The 26,101-nt window shown below is 34.7% G+C and overlaps 4 protein-coding genes across 4 annotated transcripts; 2 read left to right on the top strand and 2 right to left on the bottom strand.

Annotated features, from left to right (window-relative positions):
* The first annotated feature begins 5,756 nt into the window (after positions 1-5,756).
* LOC110799000 (ribulose bisphosphate carboxylase small subunit, chloroplastic 2-like) lies at positions 5,757-6,808 on the top strand. The gene is made up of 3 exons (XM_022004199.2): positions 5,757-6,081; positions 6,192-6,326; positions 6,432-6,808. The coding sequence occupies exons 1-3, from the start codon at positions 5,905-5,907 to the stop codon at positions 6,660-6,662; spliced, it is 543 nt and encodes a 180-aa protein (XP_021859891.1). The 5' UTR covers positions 5,757-5,904; the 3' UTR covers positions 6,663-6,808.
* Positions 6,809-8,694: 1,886 nt separating this feature from the next.
* On the bottom strand, positions 8,695-17,302 carry LOC110798994 (uncharacterized). Its single transcript, XM_022004194.2, has 11 exons — positions 17,166-17,302; positions 15,179-15,256; positions 13,754-14,143; positions 13,068-13,175; positions 11,738-11,828; positions 11,353-11,421; positions 10,761-10,838; positions 10,305-10,397; positions 9,936-9,986; positions 9,183-9,422; positions 8,695-9,086 (listed from the first exon to the last, which is right to left on the bottom strand). The coding sequence occupies exons 2-11, from the start codon at positions 15,250-15,252 to the stop codon at positions 8,961-8,963; spliced, it is 1,320 nt and encodes a 439-aa protein (XP_021859886.1). The 5' UTR covers positions 15,253-15,256; positions 17,166-17,302; the 3' UTR covers positions 8,695-8,960.
* A 47-nt stretch (positions 17,303-17,349) lies between these two features.
* LOC110798995 (50S ribosomal protein HLP, mitochondrial) lies at positions 17,350-21,868 on the top strand. Its single transcript, XM_022004195.2, has 4 exons — positions 17,350-17,502; positions 18,981-19,031; positions 20,818-20,912; positions 21,134-21,868. Exons 2-4 carry the CDS (start codon positions 18,998-19,000, stop codon positions 21,515-21,517), a joined length of 513 nt encoding a protein of 170 aa, XP_021859887.1. The 5' UTR covers positions 17,350-17,502; positions 18,981-18,997; the 3' UTR covers positions 21,518-21,868.
* Positions 21,869-23,699: 1,831 nt separating this feature from the next.
* On the bottom strand, positions 23,700-25,736 carry LOC110799004 (uncharacterized). Its single transcript, XM_022004207.2, has 4 exons — positions 25,582-25,736; positions 25,066-25,295; positions 24,877-24,940; positions 23,700-24,413 (listed from the first exon to the last, which is right to left on the bottom strand). The coding sequence occupies exons 2-4, from the start codon at positions 25,239-25,241 to the stop codon at positions 24,096-24,098; spliced, it is 558 nt and encodes a 185-aa protein (XP_021859899.1). The 5' UTR covers positions 25,242-25,295; positions 25,582-25,736; the 3' UTR covers positions 23,700-24,095.
* Positions 25,737-26,101: the final 365 nt, after the last annotated feature.

Here is a 26,101-nt window from a genome sequence, read left to right as displayed (position 1 = left end):
AGCTATTACATGTTTCATGTTATCATTACAAAAAATTATATATAAGTAAACGTTAATGTTATTAATGTAGTACCCCGGGGCATCGCCCGGGCCTAAAAACTAGTTTTCTTTTAAAAAACTGAAAAGAAAAAAGATTTTCACTTTTTACATATTTCCACCTTCATCCATTCCTATCCTTTTTACGGAGTAGAATTCAGCAACATTCACTATTTCTTCCATTTAAAATATTTGAACCAATAGATTGCAGCTTCCCATTTCATCCTAACGCACTCATAGACGGTTATTTCAAGGCCTGATTGTTAATGGTCTGTATATGTTGTTCTTGGTGTTACAAAAGCATGTTCTTTTTCTTCCTTTCATATGTTCATTTTGAAGGATTATTATTAGCTAGTATTTTTTGTATTAGTGAAGCAAGTTCTATTATCTAAATCTTTACTTTGTATGTTCTTTTTATTCGCTTTGTATGTTCATTGGAAATCAATTAGTTGTTCTTTTTATTTTTCCAACTTTATCAATGTCCTTTGGGTGTGAAATATTGGACATGTTCTTTTAATTCCTTTGTCTTGTTCATTGTGGAGTCATTAGATGTTCGGTATAATCCAACTTGATTAATATTAGCATTTGCTTCTCTGTATTAGTGTAGTAAATATTTTGTCAAATTAACTTTAAAATAAGAAATCTTATTTTAAATATACTAACAAACTTCCTCCCACTTGCTTTCATCTTGTTCTTTCATTTCTCTTCCTCCATTCTTGTGTCGTTGTTGCAGAGCCTCAAAATTTTCAGCAATTCAATGAGGTTTTACATTTTTGTTGGAGAAAATGGAGAGCTAAGTTGGTTATTTAATTAAAAATAAGTGATTATCAAAAAAAAAAAAAAAATAAGAATCCAAGATTCGCAGTGAATTTCCAGCGAGATTTGCTATATATCCTCCATTTTTGGTGCCATATATTTAGGATTTAGTTATTTCAAAATTTTAATAAAAATTAGAAAGGCTGACTTGAAGTACTTAGTATCGTTTAATTACAAAATCAATTCGTTTTCATCAGGGTGCACGGTCCTCTACGTGGACCTGTGTCCACCTTCCACGAATTGCTAAACTATAGAAGTAACATACCTAAATTCACAAGCATGAACTGGTCTCACCATCAGTTGATGGTGAGGACAGTCTCATATAAGAATTTGGGATACTCTTTAGACGTTTACGATTACTATCCCAAAGAAATCTCTTACCCTGAACCTATCAAAGGACTTCCTGATAACGAGGTTGTAGGGTCTTGCAATGGCTTACTTTGTTTCAAGACAAAGGTTAATTCACTTTTACTTTACAATCCCGCCACCAAAGAGTATAGAATATTACCACATCCAATTGAGAAGACGACCGATAAAGAGTATAGAATATTACCACATCCGATTGAGAAGACGACCGATAATGATTATATGGTGTATAGGTTAATAGCGTTTGGTTATGATTGTAAATCAGATGATTATAAGGTTCTGATTATTACGGATTTTCGGAGTCGTATTACGGGGATAGTTGAAGAGAAATTATCAGTGGTGTACCGTTTGAAAACCAATACATGGGAGATTATTGAGTATCCGTCTGAAGATAAGGACACGGATAAGGATAAGGATAAGAGTTGGGTTAAAAGATTTGGTTCACATAATGCCATGGTTAATAACTCTTTCCACTGGCTAGGTATGAGTGGCAGGTATAATAATAAAGAGATAAAATGCTTTGATTTGTTTTCTGAGAGGTATTACAATAAATCGCTACTTGTTCCTGAAAAAATACCGTATTCACCAAGATTGATAACCTTGAAAGGACAATTGGGTTTCGTGACGTCTAAGTTGGATATATGGATATTACAAGATTATAATGATGACAAATCTTGGACTCGTATCTTTCGTAACCCATATGAATCGCCGAGGGTTTCTAAACCTCAAGTGACTTGTGTCCACATGGACACAAGTGATCCAAATACAATCATCTTGAGTACCAACACATATATGTCAGTATCAAAATGCAAAATTGCTTAGAAATACCACCAATATAAGTCATATGTGTTATTATTGGTATTCACATAATTTGTATTGGTACTAACATATTCTGTATTGGTACTTCAAATTCTGTATTGGTACTCACTTGTGTCCAATATGGACACAAGTCACTTATGACAAAGACTTCCTCATGAATCGCCAGGGCCTGTTTTACCTCACGCGTTATGGTGCAGTGTTACTCATATTGCTTGCTTACAAGAAGGGAGCAAGATCATGTTATTAGTTAGTCATAATGGCCAACTGAAAAAAACCTTAATTTGTTGTGATTTAGAAACTCAAGACATAACCAAGTTAGAAATTCCGCGTCGATTACACCAATACAAAGGACGAATATATCGGATGACGAAAACAAAGGACGAATATATATCTCCTGATTGTGACTGGTTTTTGCCTGCCATACAACCTTGGGTCGAATCACTCGTCACCCTCCATTGATCATCGATCCAATACAACAAACAGATATTGATAACTTTTACTTCTTTCGTTCTTGAATGTCAGTCTTTTTTTATTTATTTTTTATTTTTATTGAGTGGTTTTTTTAATCCGTATTTCCAACTCTTGTTATGTACTTTTACAAATAATTTTAAATCTCTTGTTATGTACTTTTAGTCTTTTACAAATAATTATAAACATGTTATTTCAATACTCGCTGATTGATTTTACGTGCTTAACTACTTGCCCATTGATTTCAAATTCTTTGTTGTATCTTAGCTTTCGAAAATGATAAAGGCCGCAACATGCGACCTTTATGTCGTGTCACGATTTAAATTGAAAACTAAAATATTTAACTTATATAATCTATTATACATGTTTAAATAAAATGGTTTTAAATATTGCATTGATAGTAAAAATATTATGATGACGCATAGCTATCGTGGCACCTATATGTACAATTAAACTCCGACACGTAAGATTGCTACAACTAAATATTGTCGCAACTTGCGACCTTTGTCATCACCCGCTTTCGGAAATTCCTACTACTGTATATTATTATCAAGTTGCATACTCGCATGTTTTACATTGAAATTTTTCTAAACAAGTCTTCCTCAATTTAGGACATTATGTTATGTACTTGAGTTACTTGCTTTTGGATGGCCAGACCATATATATATCTTAATTTCTTGGTAATTTTGAGGGGTTTTCTATGTTAATGGTTCTTCGATTACTACGTTGTACCCAAACGTTTTAAATTTTATGCATTGTACCCTTGTAGTTGTAAAAGTTAATAACCAAGATTTGTACGTCTACATTAACGTTTGATTAAAAACAAACATAAGGTTGATTATAATATAGGAAAATCTTACTTTGTTTAAAAAGTAGGAAAATTTGTAATTATTAATCCAACCTTTGCCCGATTTTCTTTAATTAAGCCTACCTATGCGATATTTCTAAATAATCCAACCTTTATGACCCAACTACTATTATTAAACAAGTTACTAACCTGCTATAGGCGGTATTCACCCTTACGTGGCATATACTACTACAACAACAACAACAACAAAACCTTAGTCCCAAAATGATTTGGGGTCGGCTAACATGAATCGACGTAGGAGATCGTCATTGTCACCAATCTTACGTGGCATATAACAATTATAATTTTTTTTTATTTTTTTCCCCTTATTTTCTTTAATTGCTATTTTAATTTTCGTTTCTCTCTCCTCTGCGATTTTCTGCTTCATCTCTACACTCCTCTCCATTATTTCTCTTCTACCTCTTCTCCACCATTGTCGATCCCTCATACCTCTCCATTCTAAGTTCATCAAAAATAATCAGCAATTGCTATGGCTGAGGTAAAGCAATTGCCTGTTAGATCTGGATCTTATTCAAATTCAAGGTTTTTTTTTCTTTCTAAATTTTCAACAAGACCACAATAACCAACATCCCACAACATAAAAAAACTATATTATTGCAACAGCTCGAGCTTTTACGAACTGACCATCAAGGAAGCCCAAAATTCAAAACTTACCAAAAAAGGAACAAAAACGCTAAGGTTCGTAAGTTCACCTTCAATTGTACGATTTTGGTGACGAAATTTGAATGCGCGTGGATGAAGTCACCTATTTCCTCAAGAAAATCGCTGATGATGTCATGAACCATTACAATTGTGGTTGAAGCAGCAGTAATGGAGGAGAGAGGAATTGAAACACGGTACAGAGAAGAGAAGGGTTAAGGGTTTTTTGAAAAAAAAAATGAAATCTTTGTTTAGGTGGCAAGTGATGATGACGTGTCCAATATTTTAGGAGGGAAACCAACTTTAGGTTGTCAACGTTTTTAACGTTGATTTTGTAGCAGGTAACCGATCATTCAGGCTTAATAATAGTAGTTGAGTCATAAAGGTTGGATTATTTAGAAATATCGCATAGGTAGGTTTAATTAAAGAAAATCGGGCAAAGGTTAGATTAATAATTACAAATTTTCCTTGACTTAGATCGAACAATAGTATAAGATCAATGAATTTAATTATTTTCTAATTAATGTCAAGTGATGAAATGGACAAATTTGTGGGACAATTGATTAAACTCATTGCAACTCTTTTAATGTTCTAAAAGTTGGATGAAGAGCACTGATAGGTTGGAAGTCATTATCTTTTAGATGACATTCAAATTTTGTGGTTGGCTTTTCTTTTGGATTATAATCATACATACGGAGTATCAAATACATAGAGCCTCACTTTTTGTTTTTTTTTTTTTTTTTTGAGATTAAGCAAAATCCAAAATATGTATTCTTATCTCAAATTAGAGTCACAACTCACAAAGGTAAGTCAGTGCGTCAATGTACAACTGGTAGTCTAGTACTTTTACGTGAACATTTGGCCGTTGCTTACGAAATTACGGAGTAATATTCTGTCACTAACCCGAGTTTTTACCAACCGTCGGAAATAATTGTTGCTGTGAATGGGCCACAATAAGGGGTCAATACAAGATTACAAGTTACATTAGCATAGAAAAGACTGATCACATATAAATCTGATAATATTTTATTCGGAAATCAATTGGTGATAAAGAGTAGTCCACCAATTCTATATGTGAGTTAATTTCTTTCTATTTACTCAATATGAGATAACTAGTATAATCTCACATGAGTATTATACGTACTCTTGACCGACAGTGGTGGTAAAAGGATAACCCTTAGTCGGTAAAGGAACAAAAATAAAAAATCAATAGCACGTTGACATGAGTGGCGGTTCGAATCATGTCTTATACTCCGTAATTATTTACCATATACTCCGTTTTATTTACCACTTCATTTGAATGGTCCTCTTTATAAACTACGGACGGATTTATGTTCTTTTTACTTATGAAGCGGTTATACAGTTGACAAAACAAATTGTTTGTAAACTTATCGTGAAAAATATAATGGGGTGCCGACCAAAAAAGAAAGAACAAACTAATATGGATTTGGTTCAAATAGTAAGCAGTTTGATGTCGCTTAAGGAAAGTCTTGGGTTTGAGCTTCGCCGTATGCAGAAACTCTTGTTGGAAGACTCACCACCATAAACAAGGTGTACGACACAGATCAATTCTGAATGAATGTAGTCCAACTGGGTGTGTTGTGTGTTTTATAAAAAAAAAAAAAATTTAAAAAAGGTACCGTTGGTTGTGTGGCTAAGTTGATGCGTAAGGTCCCACGCTATCACCCCACCTCGTTCAAATGGCTATTAATTTTCCAAAATTATATCCCTTTGTTTGTGAACTTAGCAATGACCATACATGATTTATCTTACATTTTTACCTGATTAGCTTCACTGGTTTCACAACTACTATAAATTCGGGCCGTCTTATCTATCATCTTACTCATTCAAACAACAACAGATCGACTACCAAAAGAAAACATACACAAACAATGGCTTCCAGCTTGATGTACAACGCCACCACCGCCGTGGCTACAGCCAGCGTAGCTCAGGCTAACATGGTGGGTCCTTTCACCGGCTTGAAGTCTACCGTAGGCTTCCCTGTTACCAAGAAGAACGATGACATTACCTCCCTTGCTAGCAACGGTGGAAGAGTCCAGTGCATGAAGGTAATCGATTACTACTCGATCTGTAATATATTAGTGACAGATTGATAACATGAAACAAGACCAATTAATTAATTAATTAATTATCTAATTTGTTGAAAAATATAATGCAGGTATGGCCAACACAAAACATGAAGAGGTACGAGACTCTATCGTACCTTCCACCTCTTACCACAGACCAGTTGGCGCGGCAGGTCGATTACCTTCTTAACAATAAATGGGTTCCTTGCTTAGAATTCGAGACTGAAGTAAGTTAATTAATTAGTCCTCCTATATTTAATTATTAATTAATAAGTATATGATATTGATATTGATAATGATAATTATAATTATATATGTTATGTTAATTGTAGCATGGATTTGTATACCGTGAGCACCACAATTCCCCAGGGTACTATGACGGTCGTTACTGGACAATGTGGAAGTTGCCGATGTTCGGGTGCACTGACCCGGCCCAGGTTTTGAATGAGCTCGAAGAATGCAAGAAGGAGTACCCCAACGCCTTCATCCGTATCATTGGATTCGACAGCAACCGTCAAGTCCAATGTGTCAGTTTCATTGCCTACAAGCCTGAAGGCTACTAATGAAGTAATGAATATTGATTGTACCTTTTATTGTTCATTGAAATTTTAATTAATACGATCATATAGAGGGATGTGATTGTTCTGTTTGTAATTGATTTATTTCCGGATTATTATTCAAATGAAATCCCCGATCCCTTTCTTTAAAAGTGTGCAAGTTCATCAATCATTCTATTCATATTTGTTGCCAATAATTTGATTTTTTTTCCTAATTATAATTATAATTAACATTGATTTATTTCCTGGTTATATTTATAAATCTCCCCTCTATAACTAAAATTATTATTAATTTCTTGCGAATGAACTACAAACACTTTATAAATTACAAACGAGGGAGGGGCTTTGGTACCAAATTGAACCCATGATATTAATTGGAAATGCCAAGATATGATTTTTAGAGTGAAGGGTGAAAATATTATGATCTTTTTATAATAACCTAGTAACGAATATGATTTGGCTATTTTTATAGACTACTTGTATGTCGTAAAGTTTATGGATGAAAAAGTTATAAAACTAAATAAAAAGGACTTATTATGTATTACAATATCTATTGTACAACGTACGGTATAAATAAATTTAAAATAAAAAATTAGAGTATACAGAGTATTACTCACGAACCTACCGGTCCGACTTAATCAAAATATGTATGAGCTATTATAATTATGAAAAAATACCTACAAGAATGAACTAAATACCCTACCTTCTTAAGTATCTAATCAGCTGCATAATTTACCTCTCGGTCTTCAATAGAAACCACAATTTTTATGTTTGGTTGCATTTCTTTTTCCTCTTTTTTTTTTGGTGCCAATAATTAGTCAATGTACCTTTAAGGGTTTGGAGTTTGTTGAATATCCATCAAATTCCAAACATCATGTTGCCAAACAATCTCCTCACCATCTTCCAAAAATCCATCAATCGCAAAATTGTAAAAAGGATACCACCAAACCTCAATTTCATCAAAACCCCAAATGTTATAATGCATCCTCATCTCCTCCCAATTCAATAAATTATTTGAATAACTATTATTATTATCTCCTTCAACAAAAGACCTCATTTTTTTTTTCTTCTGATTAGATAAAAATAAAAAATAAAAAATAAAAAACTGAGAGAGAATTTTGAAGAAATCAAAACTATTTGATTTGATGAACAACAAGGATATTTATATAGATGGCGGTAGATGGTATAGAGCTTGGGATCTTAATTACATTGTTATGTTTTCACTTTATATAAAGGAAAGGTATTAATTAAATTCAGGTTTGTTAATTTTTATGGTAACAAAAACGATGGGAGTTTCCTCAAGAAAAGGAAAATTTGGATTTGCAAACAATTTTAGACAAAGTCAGCGTGTGAATGCATCTTATTTCCATAAATAAATTATTTCACTTGGACTTATAATATTTATCTGCCGATACTTCACATAGGTCAATAGGTTTGAGCTGGTAAGTTTACCATTACATACAGTATCTTATTTTTTTAACACTTGTTTTTTATGGTTAACATAACACCTGTATCTATCTTTAGCAAATTAGTGAGAGACTATGATTCATATATATTCCTGATCAAAAGTCTTACATGCATGAGGTGTACAATAAATTTATTGTATACCAACATAACTTTATACATTATTAGTAATTTTGAAAAAATATTTTTTATTAAAAAAAAATAATTATCACTAAAAAGTAGATAACTTTTACATATTTAAATGTAACTTTTGACAATTTTACGTCAACTTTAACTTTGGTGTACAATATTTATTGTACACCCAATGTAAATAAGAATTTGTGTATTCCTGATATGAGTTTAGCAAATTAGTGAAATTCATATACACCTGATTATTATTGATGCTGAGTAATATGGAAAATATACATTGACATGAATCTAACAAGATTTTACACGATTTCATTTTTGTCTTTAAGCATAAATCATCAAAGGCGGTCAAAACAGAATATGATACGGTATCTATAACATCTATATTTAGTTCTTTACCTAATTAGAGAGATCCATACGGTGTCATATCAATAATACGGTATCTATCTTGGGTAAAATAGTTTCATACTTTCATATATTCCTGATTATGTTGTCCTGGGAAGATGATAATCGAATCAAAACAGAGGAAGTATTATCCAAGAGTTTACATGTTTCATGACATTATTACTATGTAACTAAATAACGAGAATATGAGAAATTTCTCGATAATGGATTACAGACGGCGTACTGTTCTTATTGTAACAAAATAAGGCTCTGTTCTTATAGTATTTCGTTTGTTGTATCCTGCACAAAATGGTCCTGCAGAAGTACGTCTTAGTGGTCGCACAGCAAACAATCCCAAACTCTAATCTTTTGAGGGCACAACTTGATTAGTAATGTCCTCAAATCGACAGCTTCAAGCTTCTGATTCAGATTGATAGTTGAAGGAGAGAGAATTTCCTGAGTTGTACAGTGTAACAGGAAAAGATTGGTAAGGCAGAAAAATTACAGATTTGCTGATCTGACAAGTAGAGGGGTGAGAGTTGTGCATATTACCCTGTTTAGCCACAAAATGTAAGCAGCAGCATGAATGGCCTGTGATTGAACATCCTCAAACATGCTATCCGGAAGATTTAAGCAATCTTGGAGAAGACCGACTTCATTATTGATTAAGATAGAAACATAATGATCTTCATTGCCATTCTTCTCGCTGGGATGCCGTGAGATTTCAAGTTGATCAGCTCCAAAATGTTTCACCCAATGTACAGATAAAAAACGGCGATGAAGCCACAAGGCCTGCCAAAAATAAGATAGTGTTGGAATACCATTTTCAGTGACTTGAATATAACCAAGAAAGATTGATAGCTCAGTTCCAAAAGGTTGTCAATTGCAATTAGTCGATTTCCACTTGACTTGGTCTACTTTTAAATATTTCCCCTTTAATAAAATCTTGCATCATTAGCCAACATCATCTTACACTACTTTTGAAAAGGTTAGTTCTTCACACAAGTTTCATAAACTTCGTACAAGTACTAGTTGTAAGAGAGAAAACTAACAATAATAAAATAGAGCCAAGTCCATATAACTATATATAAGCTGAATACTTCAAGTAGAGAAGACCAAAATCTCATGTTGTTCAAAAACCCTTATTTTAATCGTTTTACATCACAACTCAATCAACTGCACTGTTTTCAGGCCAAAGGAACTGATAGCTGACTAGTAGGCTACTGCCGGGAGAATACCAAGCACACAAGTATAATTCATAGAGTGTACAGCTTAAACATTAAGCAAGAAAATAGGAATATGTACCTCTCGCCCGATATAACGTCTGATTAGCCCCTCGTTCCAGTCCAGCTCATCCTGGAATCATCAAATTACAAAAGAATTAGACTGTAAGATAAGGTCTGATTGGAGATGGTAGTCCAGCAAATAACACTAGGCAATGGAGAACCCATAGGTGTTATTTCTATGTGTAACAGGTAAAGTAAAGAGTGTAAAAACAAACACAAGCCACACCAGTCACAGTGTTGGAGATATTAACTGAAACCAAAACAACCCTGCTAAACCAACCCAAACAACTTACTAAAGGCTAATACCATATTTATTAAATAAAATAAAAAATCAAGTCCCTCAGCAACAAATTACTGAACACCATCTTATCAGAATTCAAGACATTACCTTCCATAGTTGTTTAAACGATTCAAACTGAGTAGTACATGTATCTGCAACTATCCCATGGCTCACATCTACCAACATTCGCAGCATTAGCTTCTGTCAACCAGCAAAAAATGCCAAATCATCCACAAACTCCATTAGAAATTATACTCAAGAGTGGATGCCAGTAAAATGTGGATGCCAGTAAAATAATAACATTAGTAGAACAGAAATATAAGATATCCATGGCACACATATTTACTCCAGTAAAAGTCAGCATGCAGTAAAGTGGCGTTTAACTTTAACTCAACATCAGTGGCTCTGCCAGAATTTGGAAAGGTAGAACTCAGGTATCGTGGATAAAATAAAGTAGTATGGTGCTTGTGGATAAGCAGCGCAATAAGGCCTAGACGCCTAGTGTATTCCCTGCAAACCTTAAAGCATTCACTGAAGACTTAAAAATTAGCAAGGAATATTTACCCGTCGATAATGAAAGCAACTATTATCAGTAACATTCAACGCAGCCCAGCTTCTGATGGTGTTCAACTCACGAAGTGCCTGTAGCATGGCAGGGTCATATCCCATCAGAGAAACAAAAAGCAGGGAGAAAAAACCTTTAAAAAACCATGTCCCAATAGTTTGCTAGTTCTGCAAGATAGTTCTATAGTAAGTGTTTTTCATTATCATTTTCCACTTAGATATGTTTATAAACATAGTTACATTATCCTGAAGTATCAGATTAAAAGTTACTTTGGGATCTTCCAGTTTTTATTAGGTCATAAAATTGTTAATCCCTTTGAAACAACTCAATGCAATCTGTATCTCCCGAGTCCCGACAGGATGGCTATTATTTTGACTTTGAACACTTCCTTGAGTCCTATGCCAATTAGTAGTTTATTTGAAGTCGAATAATGAAACCCTGTTATCAAAAGTAAACCCACAGGACCCATTAGGAAGCCAATTCAAATCAGCTCTAACAGATACTGCGTTGTCCTATCTTGCATAATTTCCATTATATGACAGTCAAAGGATGGAATTGTACATAGCACACCAGTCTAGTTCAGAATCTCACCTGTTCACTAGTCATATAAGAAATTAACCAACACCGGTGATTCCAAGCACGGTAGTTCATTTTAGACTTCTGCAAAGAAAGACAAGGGTTAGTATCATTTTCTAGGGGGGGAAAGTACCATTTACGTTACTTGTTCAATTCAATTCTCATCTAAAAACACAAAGCACAATCTCATGGTAAGTAGTAAGTATAGATACAATTCCTTTTGAACGTGAAGTTGCAGAACAAATTAAATGCAACAGCAAAATTCTCCAACCACCCGAAAATAAGAAAAAAAATAGATGATCACGATAAATAAATAAACACTTAGCTATGAAGCCACACAACCAATGAATAGCAAATAAACCTTTAATAACAATACCCAGTTCTGCAACTGAAATTAAACCTCTGCTATTTTCTCAACAAGCTCAGATTCTTTTGCCAAAATCGATTCCAGAGTTGGACATCTTCCAGCAATTCTCTTGATAACCCACCTCCTATATCAACGAACACAGTTAAGCAGGTCAGAAAATTCCAAAATCACACAGAAACACATACGGTGATATTTTTTAAAAAAAAGGACCACAACATCACATTACCGTCAAAAGCATAAATATGGAATTGCCTCCCTGGAATTAATTGACATGAGAGAAGGATTCACATGAATCACATCCCCTCTCTTCCTATGTAAGAGTTTATGCAGCACTTGAACCCAAAATGTTAGCCCCAGACTGAACAACTCAACATACACCCTTGTTTAAAAAATCACTATTCAAGAATCAAGCACTCAAACTTATCTCAATACCAAAAAAATTATCCAGATCCAATCTGAATGGGTTAAAAGGTGAAAAACTACAACAAAATATTCCATCAACTCAACCCCTGCCTTGTCGCATATTCCACAATGAGTAAAAAGGTGATGGTGACCAACAGATGACCATTAACTGGTGCAGGTGCTATTCCCCATGCCCCGTTGGAAAGGCCAAAAGAAGCCATAAAAGCAACAGTAAATCATAATTCATGAACTGTTTTTCTCTTTTTATTTTATCCGCTTACTGTTATTGCCAGAACCTCCTTATGTTCTAAGGCCCAAGCCAAACTGATCCATGTAAGCAACCGAAGTAGGGCAAAAGTGGGCTAGAGTGAAGCATGGAAATGTATTCTACCTTGCGAAGAAGAAAGACTGAATAGAAGGTTCAGGGGGGGATATCACTGTAGGCTCAGTCCAGAACCAACAACCCTAATAGTGGATGAAGGACAAGTAGCAGTTTTGGCCAGTGTTTGAGCCTTCTGGAAGAAGAGGGAGGGAGTGAGAAAAGAGGGAGCAGGGTGAAAAGGCGGCTACTTGTTGTACATCAAATCAGCAAATTGCATGTTGCCTGATAAGGAGCCTTTGTGCCTTGAAGTTTGCAGGACGGTAGGCTTTAAGTAAAGGGAAAAGGAAGACTTGAGAGAAATTTGAGCCATCAAACTAAAATTTGATAGCTTACTATAATCCAAGGCCTTATCCACATGCAATTTATTTAATCTCCATCTTTAGCTGGAGATTCAACTCATTGAAGAGTTCTTATTCAACATAATTCTCATAGTAAGAAGGGTTCATGTGTGAGCCCTTCTAACATGATACACACATAGAGACATCAGCCCCAAGAGAATTGAATTCGTTTCACTAGTCTCAATTGAGATAATATGAACAAAAAGAAAGAGAAATTATAACATCAAGGAAAGCATGATACCTGTAGTTCCAGGCATTTTCAGATTTCGGAGCAAATGAAAGAATCAAAGCCGACAGAAGAAGTTCATCCGAAATTGAAAAATCTTCTCTATTTGATATTATAAGCTTCCTGTATTGACAAGGCAGAGTAACATTCAGTGCAAAAGAATAGCATTTACACCTAAATCCCCACAACATATACTTTTAAACCAACTTAGCCAAGAAATCAGGTAGTTAGCAAATCCAACTTGCCAATGTATCTTCTTCAGAAAACACCCAAACCAGAACATAACAAAAAACATAATTAGTATTCAACTTCTCCATATACTCCCTCCATCCTTTTGTTTGCCCCATAGCCAAAATTCACTTTGTTAAGAATTGAGTATAAAATGTGCACATGGTTTGATAAAGTGGTTACCATGAGTAGAGAGATAGAGAGAGAGCAAGTTGGAAAACATATCATTTAAGATATGGAGAAATCTAAAGGGACACCCCAAAAAGGAATATGGGGAAATCAAAGGGGCGGAGGGAGTATCTTCTTGGATCAAATTAACGATCGAAGATAATAATTACGTCTTGCCAGTCTTGAAGGGCAGACAACATTGCAAATAACCCGAAAGAAAGAATCTAGAGAAAATATAAAAAAAAGCCGCTAAAACAGCTAATAATATCAGCAAATGCATCCAGCTAAAGACAAGCAAAATTAACCTTGCATTCCATGCAGTCCCAAAGTCACTGCTCAGCAACAAAAGAGCCTTGCTGTGCTTCATGACCGCATTCTCAATCTCAGAAAAGGCGTGGCTGCTATCCGCATTTTCATTCTTCAAAGAGAAACAAGAATGCTTTTTATAAGTTGCATACACATCCATAAATCTGTGCTTTGCAGCTTTATACAATGGATAAAGATACTCTGTTGAAATTCCTAACTTGTGTTCTCTACTCCAGAAAAAATCATTTTTTCCTTCTACTTCAATAGCCTCGGAAGGTTCAGAACCCAGATTTGCATCTCCTTTGCACTCCTTAAAAGTAAGAATGGCAGCATCTTCCCCTTCATTCAGAATCATGAGCTGGGATGGGTGAATAAATCCCAACTCATCACTGCATATGAATCAATCTCATAAAAAGGGAATTATAATAGGGAACAAGCAATGGACAAATATTCTTGTATCCATATGTTGTATAGCAGAGAAAAATAACAGTGGGTGAACAGGTGAAGCTATTTTTCTTTTACTATGGAGTAGAGTGAGACATCCTCATACGTCATAAAAGAGAACTGAAATCAAGTTTCCACATTTTAGTTCAGAAGTACACGAAAAGTCACACTTGAGGCACTGAGGCTCAAGTGCACAAGATCGCCTTTATGGCTCTTGGGAAGGCAATTTAGCTGAAGCACAGTTGAGGTGCCCTAAGGCACTTGACGCACGGTTTTAGACACCTTCTTTGGTTCCTCTAGGTTTAAATCTTTTATGAAAATGAATTCATGAATTCTTCAGTTTATCTAAATGATACTTGTGTGACATAAACGATATATTATCATGGATAACCTTGTTCCACGATGATTATCCTCGAGATGGGAAAGTTAGTTGAGTCATACGGCCAGATTTTAAAGGAAATGGTAGGGGACTAGCCTTTCCCATCATGAATGGTAAGAGTCCTGTGGTTCATGGAACAAGGAAAACTACGCCTACTGAATACAAAACAATTACACTAGCAGTTAAAAAGACTGACGGGAAGATCACAAGACTTCTCTTTACCAAAGTTCAAAGATTGCTTAAATAACAGATGAATTCATGAACCCTTCCTTTCTGAATTGCCTAGACAAGATAAAGATATATGTTCTTCTAAGGGAAAAGTGACATGATGAGCAGGGGGGAATATATCGAACTAGACAGAAATCTATCAGCAGTTTATCTAGCAATGATCAAGCAATGTTATAGGGTTATATTCTCTGGAAAGAGAAATTGATTCATGAGATGGTCATTTCTCATAAATCATAAACAACAGTGAAGTGAATTTTTCACCAAATTAAGATAATATAAGCCAGGCATCTAAATTAGACAATTGAAGAAACTGAAATTGAACATATTGCAATACATGTATTATTTACAACACACAGTGAAGACAGAAACTTACATAAGGGGATCGCGATCTAAAATACGCAGTAAGTGGTCCAAGAGGTGGAAAGCATCCACTGGTATGTTTGCCATTGTTCTGTTGCATCCAAATCAAAAACCTTAGGCTTCCATTTGGGGTCATTCAGAAAATTAAATATAACACATTCCATTTTCCATCAAAACCTATTGAGCTCAACTCATACAGATAAATATATAAACGAGAACCCATCTTCCAACATCTCACATCCCTCCAAAGGACTAACAAATAATTAGTGCCATTGATCAAAGGAGTGAAACTTTAATGTTGAACACCCACTTCCCACTATACCCATTCCAAACTTCCCCAAATTCAGAGATGATTTCATCATCATCCAGCTCCGAAGAAAAATTCGGCACCTATGTAGCACCTCCAGAGATAAAATCCGGAGCCGATTCCCACCTCCGGATATAGTATCCGGCGCTTTTGCTAGGCCTCCGGATGATTTAACCAGTGGTGTTGGTTAACCTTCGTAAACCCTACCCGGCACCTCTGTTCACCCTCCAGGACACAAATCCAGAACCCTAGATCAACCTCCGGTTACTTAAGGCGAAAAACTAGACCACTGGGAATTTCCAAATATTTGTTGAATTTTTTTATCTTCTTTTTATTGTAATTGTGCTATGTTTTTATATATATATATATATATATATATATATATATATATATATATATATATATATAACACCTATATTTTACTCTCTCCGTATTTCATTATTTTTATTAGATTTAACCCTCATTTAATATGCGTGTCGGTCAAAATGTGACTCCTAATAAAAGACGGAGGGAGTACTTGTTATTGAGTTTTTGATCAAAATAATTGCAGGATTATAATTTTATGCCCAATGAAAATGCGCAACAATTTCCTAATTTTTATTATCTTTTTATGACGGATGCAACATTTGATGATCGCCAAGAATTGCTAGATTGGGTTAAGGATGTTGGTATGGAGAATACATGTATTTTGTCATTCAATCTTCTAGACTACCCAACCTAGGGAAATGGCCGGGTGTATATTGGATGTAAAAAAAGTGGGCCATATAGGTATAATGTGCCCTCACCCGAAAAAAAGTTCAAGCATCAAAATAATACTAGTACAAAAAATGATCACTATCCCTTTCAAATTGTTGGAGTTGAACAAGTTGGAGGATCTTGGAAACTAGTGGTTGATATGAATAAAAGTAACCACAATCACAATTTGGGGGAATATAGGCAAGGACATAGACAACCTTCTAAGTTGAGTATAGAAGAATTTGACAACTTGATCTTGGTTCATTAGAAGTCCCAGAACTTGTTCTGTATCCTAAATCCTTAATCTTTTTTCTGAGGTAATAAGCTAATCAATCATGTAATTTAACCAACAGGTACATATCAACTGCTCAATTGCAAATGCCTTAAACAGAGGTTAGATGATAGATTCCACACTAGTGTTACATTAAACGGATTATTGTAACAGATAAGATTTAATTGTGATACTAATAAACAATGAAAACAATGATTCAGTAAAAAAATTACACTGTGTCATTTCAACAAACACTTGGTGGGCAATGCTTTTAATTCTCAAATACAACTCAATTAACCAAGATTAATTCTCTAAGTTGGTACCGGAACAACCAGACGCCGGTTGTAGTAGACTTCCGGTGGTAGAATCCGGTAGTCGAAGCTGGCTGCCGGTGGTAGGATCCGGCAGTCGAATCTGAGGCTCAAAATTAGCCAAAATAATTCTCTATGCTAGTACCAAAATCACCAGACGGAGGTTGGAATAGACTTCCGGTGGTAGAATCCGGTAGTTAAAGCTTACTGGCGGTGGTAGGATCAAACTATGTGCCCAGTTTTTTTTACAGTCCCATTCAATTTGTTCAAAGCTAACATTATATTAACCCTTTTTTCATACACGAAATTAAGAAAAAAATATTACGAATAATCAAATTCAAAAAATTATTTGAACAAGATAGGAGATAGAACATACCTTCAAGAGAAACAAGGAGCATAAAAAATGGAGCTTTGAAGGAGCACAAGTTGCGTTGCAGTAGACGGCAATTCGCGTGAAAGTGTAAAGCAATATTGGTCTTTTAGGTTGTTTAAAATTTAAAGGGGTATTTTGGTCTTTATGTCGTTTTAAGTTTCGCTAAACAAATCGTCAAATCTACAAAGTACATTTTATAATTTTTGTGCTGCATTTAAGAGAGAAGAAAAATAAGAGGCAAAACAATTCAGCTTCCGCTTCCGCTTCCGCTTCCGCTTCTTGGCTTCTGCTCACAGCTCTCTCTTACTAAGTGGCCATTGACATCTTGCCACAGTTTTTGGTAACATTCTCTCTCCTATTCTTTTACTTTTTAAATGGATTAATCAACTGTTTAATATAATTGTGAATTTGCGAATGTTTTGGGGATTTATTGATAATATCTAATTTCTTTGTTGCTAATTGTTAGGGATTTCACAAAATTAAACTAATTAAATGTTAAGTGGATTCTTATAGAAAATGGGTAGTCTTTGATTGTTATTAGGTATTAGTGCAAATGGGTTTTCCAGGAAACTGGAGCAATTTTAATGTTCTTAATGAAGATTTGCGGCATTGATATGAGCGCCGCCGCCATGAATGGTGGTGCTGCATATTTAGCAATGGCTTTCAATAAATAGAAAAAATGAGGTAGAGATAGAGATTTTAAAGTTCTTTCGGGAGTAATTTTTAATCTTGTTCCAAACCTTTGAAAGGAAAAAGTACTCCATTAGATAATTTCACCTGTAATACTTCCCCCTTATATTTTTCCCCCATTAATAAGTAAACCCAATACAGGCGTGTCCTAAGGAGTTGCCTAGTTTCTCTTCCCTTATTAAAAATTTAAAAAATGAAAAGAAATATCATTCCTGTGTAAGATTGAATTTATCTTTGTGCTTATATTTTAGTCAGAATCCGACACAGTTAAGATTTTTTAAGAGGAATGTTGATTGAATTTTATTAATGATTGATTTTCAGAAATATCACTACTACACTAGTGTATTGTGTTACGTTTGACTTCCCTGCAAACCGTGTTTATAGTCACTTATACCGATAGTGCAAGATCCATCAGTCCATCACGGCTAAGTTGCGCATGAAATCATGATCTTAAAACTTGTAATGGTAGTTACGATTTCTGATATTTGCTTAATTCGCAAATATCTCCTATTACCGTGTGTTGAGTAATTTGATACATTACCAATTGTTATATTGAGCATTTGAGCCTACAAGTATGTAGTTTGATAGTAGAGGTCATTGACTGACATTTGGTTTTAAGGATTTGTAGGTGCAATGAAAAGAATGCAAGAGGTAAAACTGTGTCATGGTGCATACATTAGAATAGCTTCAGTGTTTATTTTCTTTTCGTCCTTCTTCTTTACCTAGTTTGACTTTCTTTGATTGTCTTCCTATGCTTCGTGATTTCTCCATTATTTTATGTATTGTATTGTCTTCTGAGAGTGAAATGTTAGACATTGTTGATAGTGAACTTTATGAATTGTTTCACACCTCCATAAATGTAAAAATGAAATATAGTGTTGAAACCCCTACAGAACTTTAGCAGTTTTGCCTATGGTACCTACATTTCTTGCATATGCTCTTGCTGGTTAAAACTATTCTCCAACCATCGAAGAGAAAGGAATTACCCTACACCCTTCTTCTAGCTATTGAATTATCGTATTTATGAGACTGTCTTTTACTTTATCGCATTCATAATTATGCAGATTACTTGTGGTAGTTTTTTAATTTAATCATATATGTGCCTTTGTTTTTCTTTTCAATTGACAGACAAATCAAAATAAGGGATGGCAGCTTCTATGGCGTCAAAGTTTTCTCGTGGTACATGCTCATAACGTAGACTTGCTTCGTAATTTCGGATTTACAGGTTTTATTGCTCTGTCAAATGATTTTCTGAAACGATTTGTGAATTACACTGTAAAAACCAAGTAGATGATTCAGAATTATAGTTAGGATGCTGAAGATTTTCCTTATTCTCTTTGTGCTAATCATTTGAGCTTAAAATGTGCCTTTATTTTGCATGCAACGTTTGGTGTTGAGTATCTGGTCTTTATGGAAATTAATTTGTCAATAGTAGATTAGTAGCTGTAGTGTTTCTTAGTAGAAAGTGATGTTAAACAATTAGGAGCTTTTCCATTGAACTTTACGCCTGTCTCTCACCTTACACCTGGGTTTGAAGACTTCTTGGTGATTTAGTGCACCGTGCACTTCTCAAACTTAAGATGGTATGTACTGTGTTTGTGTGTTTCTTTATCAGTTGTGGCTATCACTGTTAAATCAAAAGGGGACTTGGGACCTGGACTTAGGACATGGAGTTGTTCCTTGTTAGTTATTACTTCTCGAAGGCAAGAATGGTGCATGTTCCTACAGAATCTAAGGCGAAGCATTACCGCATCAGGAAAGAGGTTGTACAACTTTTATTAGTTTGTGCTTTGTGGAGAATGAATTTATGCTGGCTTTTCTGGAGGAAGGGAGTATAGTAAAATTATTGTCGGTTCTCCTGTTGTCCCTTCTTTTTCACTAGGCAATGACTTTTTAAGCTAATAGGAAGGAGGTTATTCTAGTTTGTGCTAGCCTATTAACCATGCCATTTATAGTTGTGAGCTTCTGACTCTTCTGCTGCTAAAAAACATACCGCTCCATGGCATACTAAGAGAGAAGCTAAACACAATCTAGATGTTTATTGTTTTACATGATATAGAATCAAGCTAGGAACCTTTGTATTTCTGTACATGGTTATTGATCTATAACCTTTCTTTAAAGTAAGGTAAAATATTCAATTGGTTCATGACATTAGATTTATGTCTTATAGCTGTAGCCATATTTTTTGACATTGAAATAATGTATCTTGTTGTCCATGGTGATTGGTGATTATTCTCTTTGTCGAATGTGGGTTTTGTTAGGATGTTCTCTTTTAGGAGCATTATATGCACGTTTATTTTGGGTATTGATTGTCTTTGTTCTTTAACAGTTGATTAGGAAATTGGGAGCATATATTATCTTGTAATTTTGTTGATGTCTCTGCGGGTGAGGAGTTTTATATCATCTTGGTATTGGTTGTCACTTGTAGGGAGTACTTTTACTGGCGCATGATGTTGGTCTGAGGTTGTGAGAGGGTAGTTGCCGTCTATGTTGTTAGGCGCGAGTATGCTGGAGTACAGCGAGGCGTGAGGGTGTTGCTAGTTGTTGACACTCATTGTGGGCAGGCTGCTAAACGTGATGTCTAGCTTTGCTGCAACATAGATGTGTGGGCGAATCATCATTGAGTGTGGGTAGTAGAGTGCTGGTTATGATGTCTTGAGAACCTTAATTTCGGGTGGTCTTGTATGGGTGGGCGGAAGTAACTTTTAATAACAGTAACTCTTTTGGGGATAATGTAATGAGTTTGCATTTATAAAATCATGATTGATTAAGTGGTTATAAACCACTGTTGTCTTAATGAGTCACTCTTATGCTAGTATAGTTTAACTTTACTTGCTGCACTATATATGCATTTGGTTTTGTACGGTTGTGTTCTTATTTTTTTTGGTGTATGATCTAGTTGTTATGTTCTAGTTCTTGTTTGAAGCTGATTGACTAACTTTGCTTCTTGCGATATGTGTTGAAGGGGGCCGGTCACTGCTGGGTGGCCTTACCAATGGGAGTGGCTCTGGTTTACTGAAATCTACAAGTGAGGCCATAAGCAACCACCTCCATGCCCAGGTCTGCCACCTTTTCTGTTTAATTTTGCTTTTCCTTGCAATTACAGTTAAAGCTGTACCTCCGTACTAAAATTTTCTGCCATTTATTTAAACGAGCCCTAAGCCTTTTCACTGATAGGATTATAAGTTTTCGTCATGAAACCCTAACATCCAAAAATGCTGCTGTTCAACAAAGAAATGGAAAAATGAAATTTGCATGTGTATGACATGAACATGTTTCAGGTGTTGCAGCAACAAAGGACTTTCATACAGATGAGGACAAAGCTCACTGTAGTTGATAACTCTGGAGCTAAGCAGGTTATGTGCATACAAGCTCTAAAGGGAAAGAAAGGGGCGAGGTTGGGAGATACTATTGTGGCTTCTGTGAAAGAAGCTCGTCCTGGAGGGAAAGTGAAGAAAGGAGATGTTGTAAGGGCTGTTGTTGTGCGAGCTGCCATGCAACGTGGCCGTTGTGATGGAAGTGAGGTCAAATTTGATGATAACGCAGTTGTTATTCTGAACAAGCAAGGTGAGCCTGTTGGGACCCGAGTGTTCGGCCCAGTCCCACATGAGTTACGGAAGAAAAAGCATCTCAAGATTCTTACAATGGCTCAACATCTTGCATGATGATCATCCTGTGACTTCAGATTCAGATATCTTTTTTATCTCAGTCTATTTCTTGTGACTTCAGACTCTTTTGTAGGACAAATATTAGGGTAGATCGATGAATTCGTTCAGTTTTATTTGGTGTCAACTTATCATAATGGTGCCTCTTTGCAGATTCACCATCATTTGGAAAATTAATGGGGAAAATGGCAATAGTTTTGGCCTGAGATTTAGGATTATTACAATACATCTGTCTACTGCGATCAACATTTAAGTACTTATTTGTTATCGTTAATTATAGTAAAACATTGCTGTAATTTTTCCTTATCTATTACTATATACTAAAAGAGACACTAGGAATTACACGTGTCATTTTCTGGTGCAATTTTTTCCCGCCAAAATATTTTTTATTATTTTTTTTACTTTAAAATAAATAAATTACATTACGTTTTTTAGGAAACTAAGATAAAATATATTTTAATTACCATAGATGTGTACTGCATAATATATTATTGGAGGAAAGCTAAATTAATATTATTTTTTCCTTTATGATATAATTTTATTTATGTAATATTATAACTTTTTAATCTGATAAGAAATATAAAAAATATGATAAATGAACTTCTAATGTAAGTAGACTAACATATAAGTTTATTTATCAAGATTTCACTCAATTCAAAATATGTTGTATTTGACTAACTCGGTTATGTTCGGGTCTTTTCGAAAATTAGTCTTGAGTCATTCGGGTTTGGTTAACGTTGTTAGATCGTTCTACATACAAGTAACGACTATAATTTTTAACTTTGCATAGTAATATGCAAATTTAGTTCATTTGAATATTTTTTTTACACAATTTTGAATTTATACTTTTTCATATATCCTTTTTACTTTCATGTTTTCCTAATATCACAAGTATTTTAGTTACTATTAAAATAATAAATTGTTTTAGTAGTAGTCGTGCGTTGCACGGGCCCTAAACTATGTTTAGTAAATAATAATTTGACGTTTCCTCTCCCTCTTGATTATTATTTTGTTATACTATCTGTTAAATCGACGCGTGATAAATCTACCAAAAACAAAAATAATTGAGAAGGGGTAGGGACCTTTAAGCCTTTTAGGTATATCTTCCATATACCTCAAAATCTTGAATTAATATTTTTTTACAAAAAGGAGATGTTGTCCCGCTCCCTCTATATACCAGTATTTGAATATGAATTCGAAATAGTCAAAAGAAAAAAGAAAATGAAATTTAAACTATTTCAAATTATTAAAAGTTAAGAATGTCTCTCTCTAACCAGCAACAATTATGAAAAAGTTGTCCTTAAATCTTATGAGAACATGCGAACCATATCTTGCAAATTACGGAGAGGAGAACTACCTAACATCTTAGCTGTTACTTATTTGTCCTCATACTCCATTATCAAACCTTTGACCAAGCAACAACGTGAATCTCTATTCATTTATATAAATGAACAATGGAGGATTTTCTTGTCCGTATAAAATATCAATAATACTACAGAGTACTAAGAATGAAAAACAAGAGTTTTAAAGTGTTTGCACGCATTGCTTGCACCAAAATCCCGTCCTTCAAATAAACAAACAGGAAGAACATAATATCTAGAAACTGCATAAAATAAAGAATGTTATACTTGAAGAGGGTTAGGCCCTGTTCTTTTTGGCTTAATTTCAGTTTCAGGACTTATTTGGCAGTTCAGTTCAGTTGAGTAGCATTCAGTTCAGTTCAGTTCAGCTCTAAAGAACAGGGTCTTATTGTGAATTTATGACATTGACACAATACTTTAAGCTTAAGTTTGTGATTGATAAGCAAAAAGACTAGATCTTAGATTGATCCTTGAAATAAGCATATGGTTGAATTCGTCGCAGCAGCCGCAATCTTTTCATTTTGTTGCCTTCTTACCGAGTCTGTCGAAAAGTCTTTGATATTTTCATAATCAAACATTAGGAAAGACTAATTAAATCGAGATAATGGACTAAAAGGATCCACCCTCGAATTCTGATGAGAGAAACTATGATTGTCTACCATATCACTCCATTAACAATGAATTAACAAAATATCTTTAGATTTAACGACAAAACAGAGTCAACGAAACCAAAAACTATCAGGCGAAGAGAACAAGACCTGAAATTGGGATCAAACTGAACCAAACTTAAGAAAGAACAGTTGGTACGATATACTCAGTAATAAGTAGCAAATGAGCGTATATTTACACCATAAGTTACAAGGTCAGACCACTCAATGGCTGTCTATACAAATTCCTCTTACAATCCTTCTCTCATATAGTACAAAAAAACAAAAGAGACCAAAACCTCTACGGGTTGGGTTGGGTTGGGTTGGGTCGGGTCGTCTCCCTCGGGTGTTCTTACTACTAGTAGAACAAACATCCTATATACAATGGCAAATGGCAAGACAAATCTCTCCACCAAATATTTCTACAAAACCATAACGTCAAAAACCTTAATTTCCTCCAAGAGAAGTTCCGATGCAATTGCTTATGCAAATGGCAGCTTCACTTCAATCTTCTTTTGGTATATATACAGTTATCCAAATGAATTTTGTTTTCCTTTTCTTTTCTTTCTTTTAAGCCATGGCAGTGATGCCTGAATTCTGGCGATCCCTACCAAGACAATCAAAACCTTCTACTCTAACTGTGGGTGACTTGAGACCATACTTGATCCTCACACCGCCTGATTTCATAGCTGATGGGGATGGTGAAGGCGATGCAGAAGTGGAAGGAGATGTCAGTTGTAAAGTTGACAACGGGGATAAATTTTCATCCCCGAATTGCACGTCCTGAACTATTGGGTTAGAAACTCTACTAGGTGGTGATCCACAATAAAATGGGGGTGATGATGCCATCTCTCTACCTGAACAAGATCTTCCTTCACCATGACCTTCCTGCAGATCATAAATAACACCATTAGCAAACCCATCAACTAATTTCCTAATCAAAAGGCAGTGTTTTTTTACAGTCTGGTGTTTGGTTTTCATTTATGAACAGTAAATCAGATCAGCCAGCATGCTCAACAAACAAATCATTTTACACAAAGAGATTAAAATCAATCACTGATCTAGATCTATGGAACATCAACATCCAGAAAATCGACAACCAGCTACCGCCATGAAACTCCACATACCACAAGGCTAAATCTAAACTGTTAAATAAACAATTAACAACATGGTCAAGTTTCAGTTTTTATTAAAAAAAAATCAAACAGAAAATATGCAATTATCCCCAAATCCAATATTTACCTGATTTACACAATTCAACCTAATTACCAGCAGAAACATCTTCTTAAACCAACCATTTCTTACCCAAAATTAAATTAAATTCAAGAAACAAAAATCAAATTTAAATTACCTTGCGAAGAATCATGTCAAGAAGCTCAGCACCAGCTTTAGAATCACATACGTCTTGTTGTTGGCTGCCATCAGACAAATCAAAAAGAAAATCAGAAGAAAGAAAAAAATATCTAAAAAAGAATCTTAAATAATCAGAAATTAAAAGAAGGAAATAATTAAGATAAGATAAATTGAAAATTGAAAATACCTTCGTTGCCATCGCAAAGACATGGTGAGATTAGTAGTAGCTAAAAAATGGATTCGCCTAGGTTTGGGACGAACAAGAACCGAACCGTTACGATCGGACAACGAAGCTGCAGATGGGCCCCTCATTTCTTCACAACCTACCACCATGGCGTTTTGTTGAATCTCCCATCTATTCATTTTTTTTTTTATCTTTTTTCCTTTTTATGAAATTATCGGAAGGGAAAGTAACACCTGATCAGAAGAAGAAAACACAGAAATTCATTCAATTAGTTCATCAGATCTCAATCCAAACTCATATATTATATGATTTTAATTTTTAAAAAATCGCTAATTAAGCTAGATCTTTAGAAAAGTAATTAGGGATTTTATAGATCGGATTTATCGAAAAGGAAATCAAAGAAAATAAATTCAAACTTTTTAATTGGAAGATCTGAGCTGAAAAAAAGTTGAAAATCAGAGAAAATTTGGCGACGAATCGAAGAAATTAATTGGGGAAGAAATAGAAGAGAAAAAGTACCTGGAAAAAATATCGTCGGAACGGAAATGATGAAATAGAGGAAGAAAGGGCGAAAGTAGAAATGCAGAGGAAAGGGATGATTTATAGCAGGATAAAAGGAAGCAGGTGACCTACTGAAAGATGGTAATACGACGACGTTTAAAGGTGTAATGAGATGGTACGGCGTCGTATGATTGTCGGGGAAGTAGGGGTGCGACTTTGGTGTGTTGCCAACTTGCTGTCACGTTTATTATTTGTGGTTGACATCAATGTTATTATTACTGTGGGACTATACATACTCATTCCGTAAATTGTTAATTAACTTTTTTTTTTTTTTAAGGAAATAAAAATAAAATATGGCAAAAAAGGAAAATATTGTGTGAGATTGGAAATGGTTGCGTGCCTTTTAGTAGATGAGGAAAATGGGTTGTGTGAAATAGAATAACTCCATATTTGGTCCGATTTTTTTTTTGTTTTATTTTTTCCTTTAAAAGAATTTTTTATTTTATTTTTTTAACGTATTTTATCAGAATCTTGATTA

The sequence above is a fragment of the Spinacia oleracea genome, chromosome 1 (genome assembly GCF_020520425.1).
Source record: "Spinacia oleracea cultivar Varoflay chromosome 1, BTI_SOV_V1, whole genome shotgun sequence".
Classification (NCBI taxonomy): domain Eukaryota; kingdom Viridiplantae; phylum Streptophyta; class Magnoliopsida; order Caryophyllales; family Amaranthaceae; genus Spinacia; species Spinacia oleracea.
This window is presented reverse-complemented; position numbering and strand designations above follow the sequence as displayed.

Bases quoted from the DNA above. Each gene is read 5' to 3' on its own strand.
- LOC110799000 (XM_022004199.2), top strand. From the start codon at position 5,905: ATGGCTTCCAGCTTGATGTACAACGCCACCACCGCCGTGGCTACAGCC. The intron at 6,082-6,191 runs GTAATCGATTAC...AATATAATGCAG, and splicing joins GAAGAGTCCAGTGCATGAAG to GTATGGCCAACACAAAACAT. The intron at 6,327-6,431 runs GTAAGTTAATTA...TGTTAATTGTAG, and splicing joins GCTTAGAATTCGAGACTGAA to CATGGATTTGTATACCGTGA.
- LOC110798995 (XM_022004195.2), top strand. From the start codon at position 18,998: ATGGCAGCTTCTATGGCGTCAAAGTTTTCTCGTG. The intron at 19,032-20,817 runs GTACATGCTCAT...TATGTGTTGAAG, and splicing joins GGCGTCAAAGTTTTCTCGTG to GGGGCCGGTCACTGCTGGGT. The intron at 20,913-21,133 runs GTCTGCCACCTT...AACATGTTTCAG, and splicing joins GCAACCACCTCCATGCCCAG to GTGTTGCAGCAACAAAGGAC.
- LOC110798994 (XM_022004194.2), bottom strand. From the start codon at position 15,252: ATGGCAAACATACCAGTGGATGCTTTCCACCTCTTGGACCACTTACTG. The intron at 14,144-15,178 runs GTAAGTTTCTGT...ATTCATATGCAG, and splicing joins TTAGATCGCGATCCCCTTAT to TGATGAGTTGGGATTTATTC. The intron at 9,423-9,935 runs GTACATATTCCT...TATTTTTGGCAG, and splicing joins GACGTTATATCGGGCGAGAG to GCCTTGTGGCTTCATCGCCG.
- LOC110799004 (XM_022004207.2), bottom strand. From the start codon at position 25,241: ATGAATAGATGGGAGATTCAACAAAACGCCATGGTGGTAGGTTGTGAA. The intron at 24,941-25,065 runs GTATTTTCAATT...GTCTGATGGCAG, and splicing joins TCTTTGCGATGGCAACGAAG to CCAACAACAAGACGTATGTG. The intron at 24,414-24,876 runs GTAATTTAAATT...TATGATCTGCAG, and splicing joins TTGACATGATTCTTCGCAAG to GAAGGTCATGGTGAAGGAAG.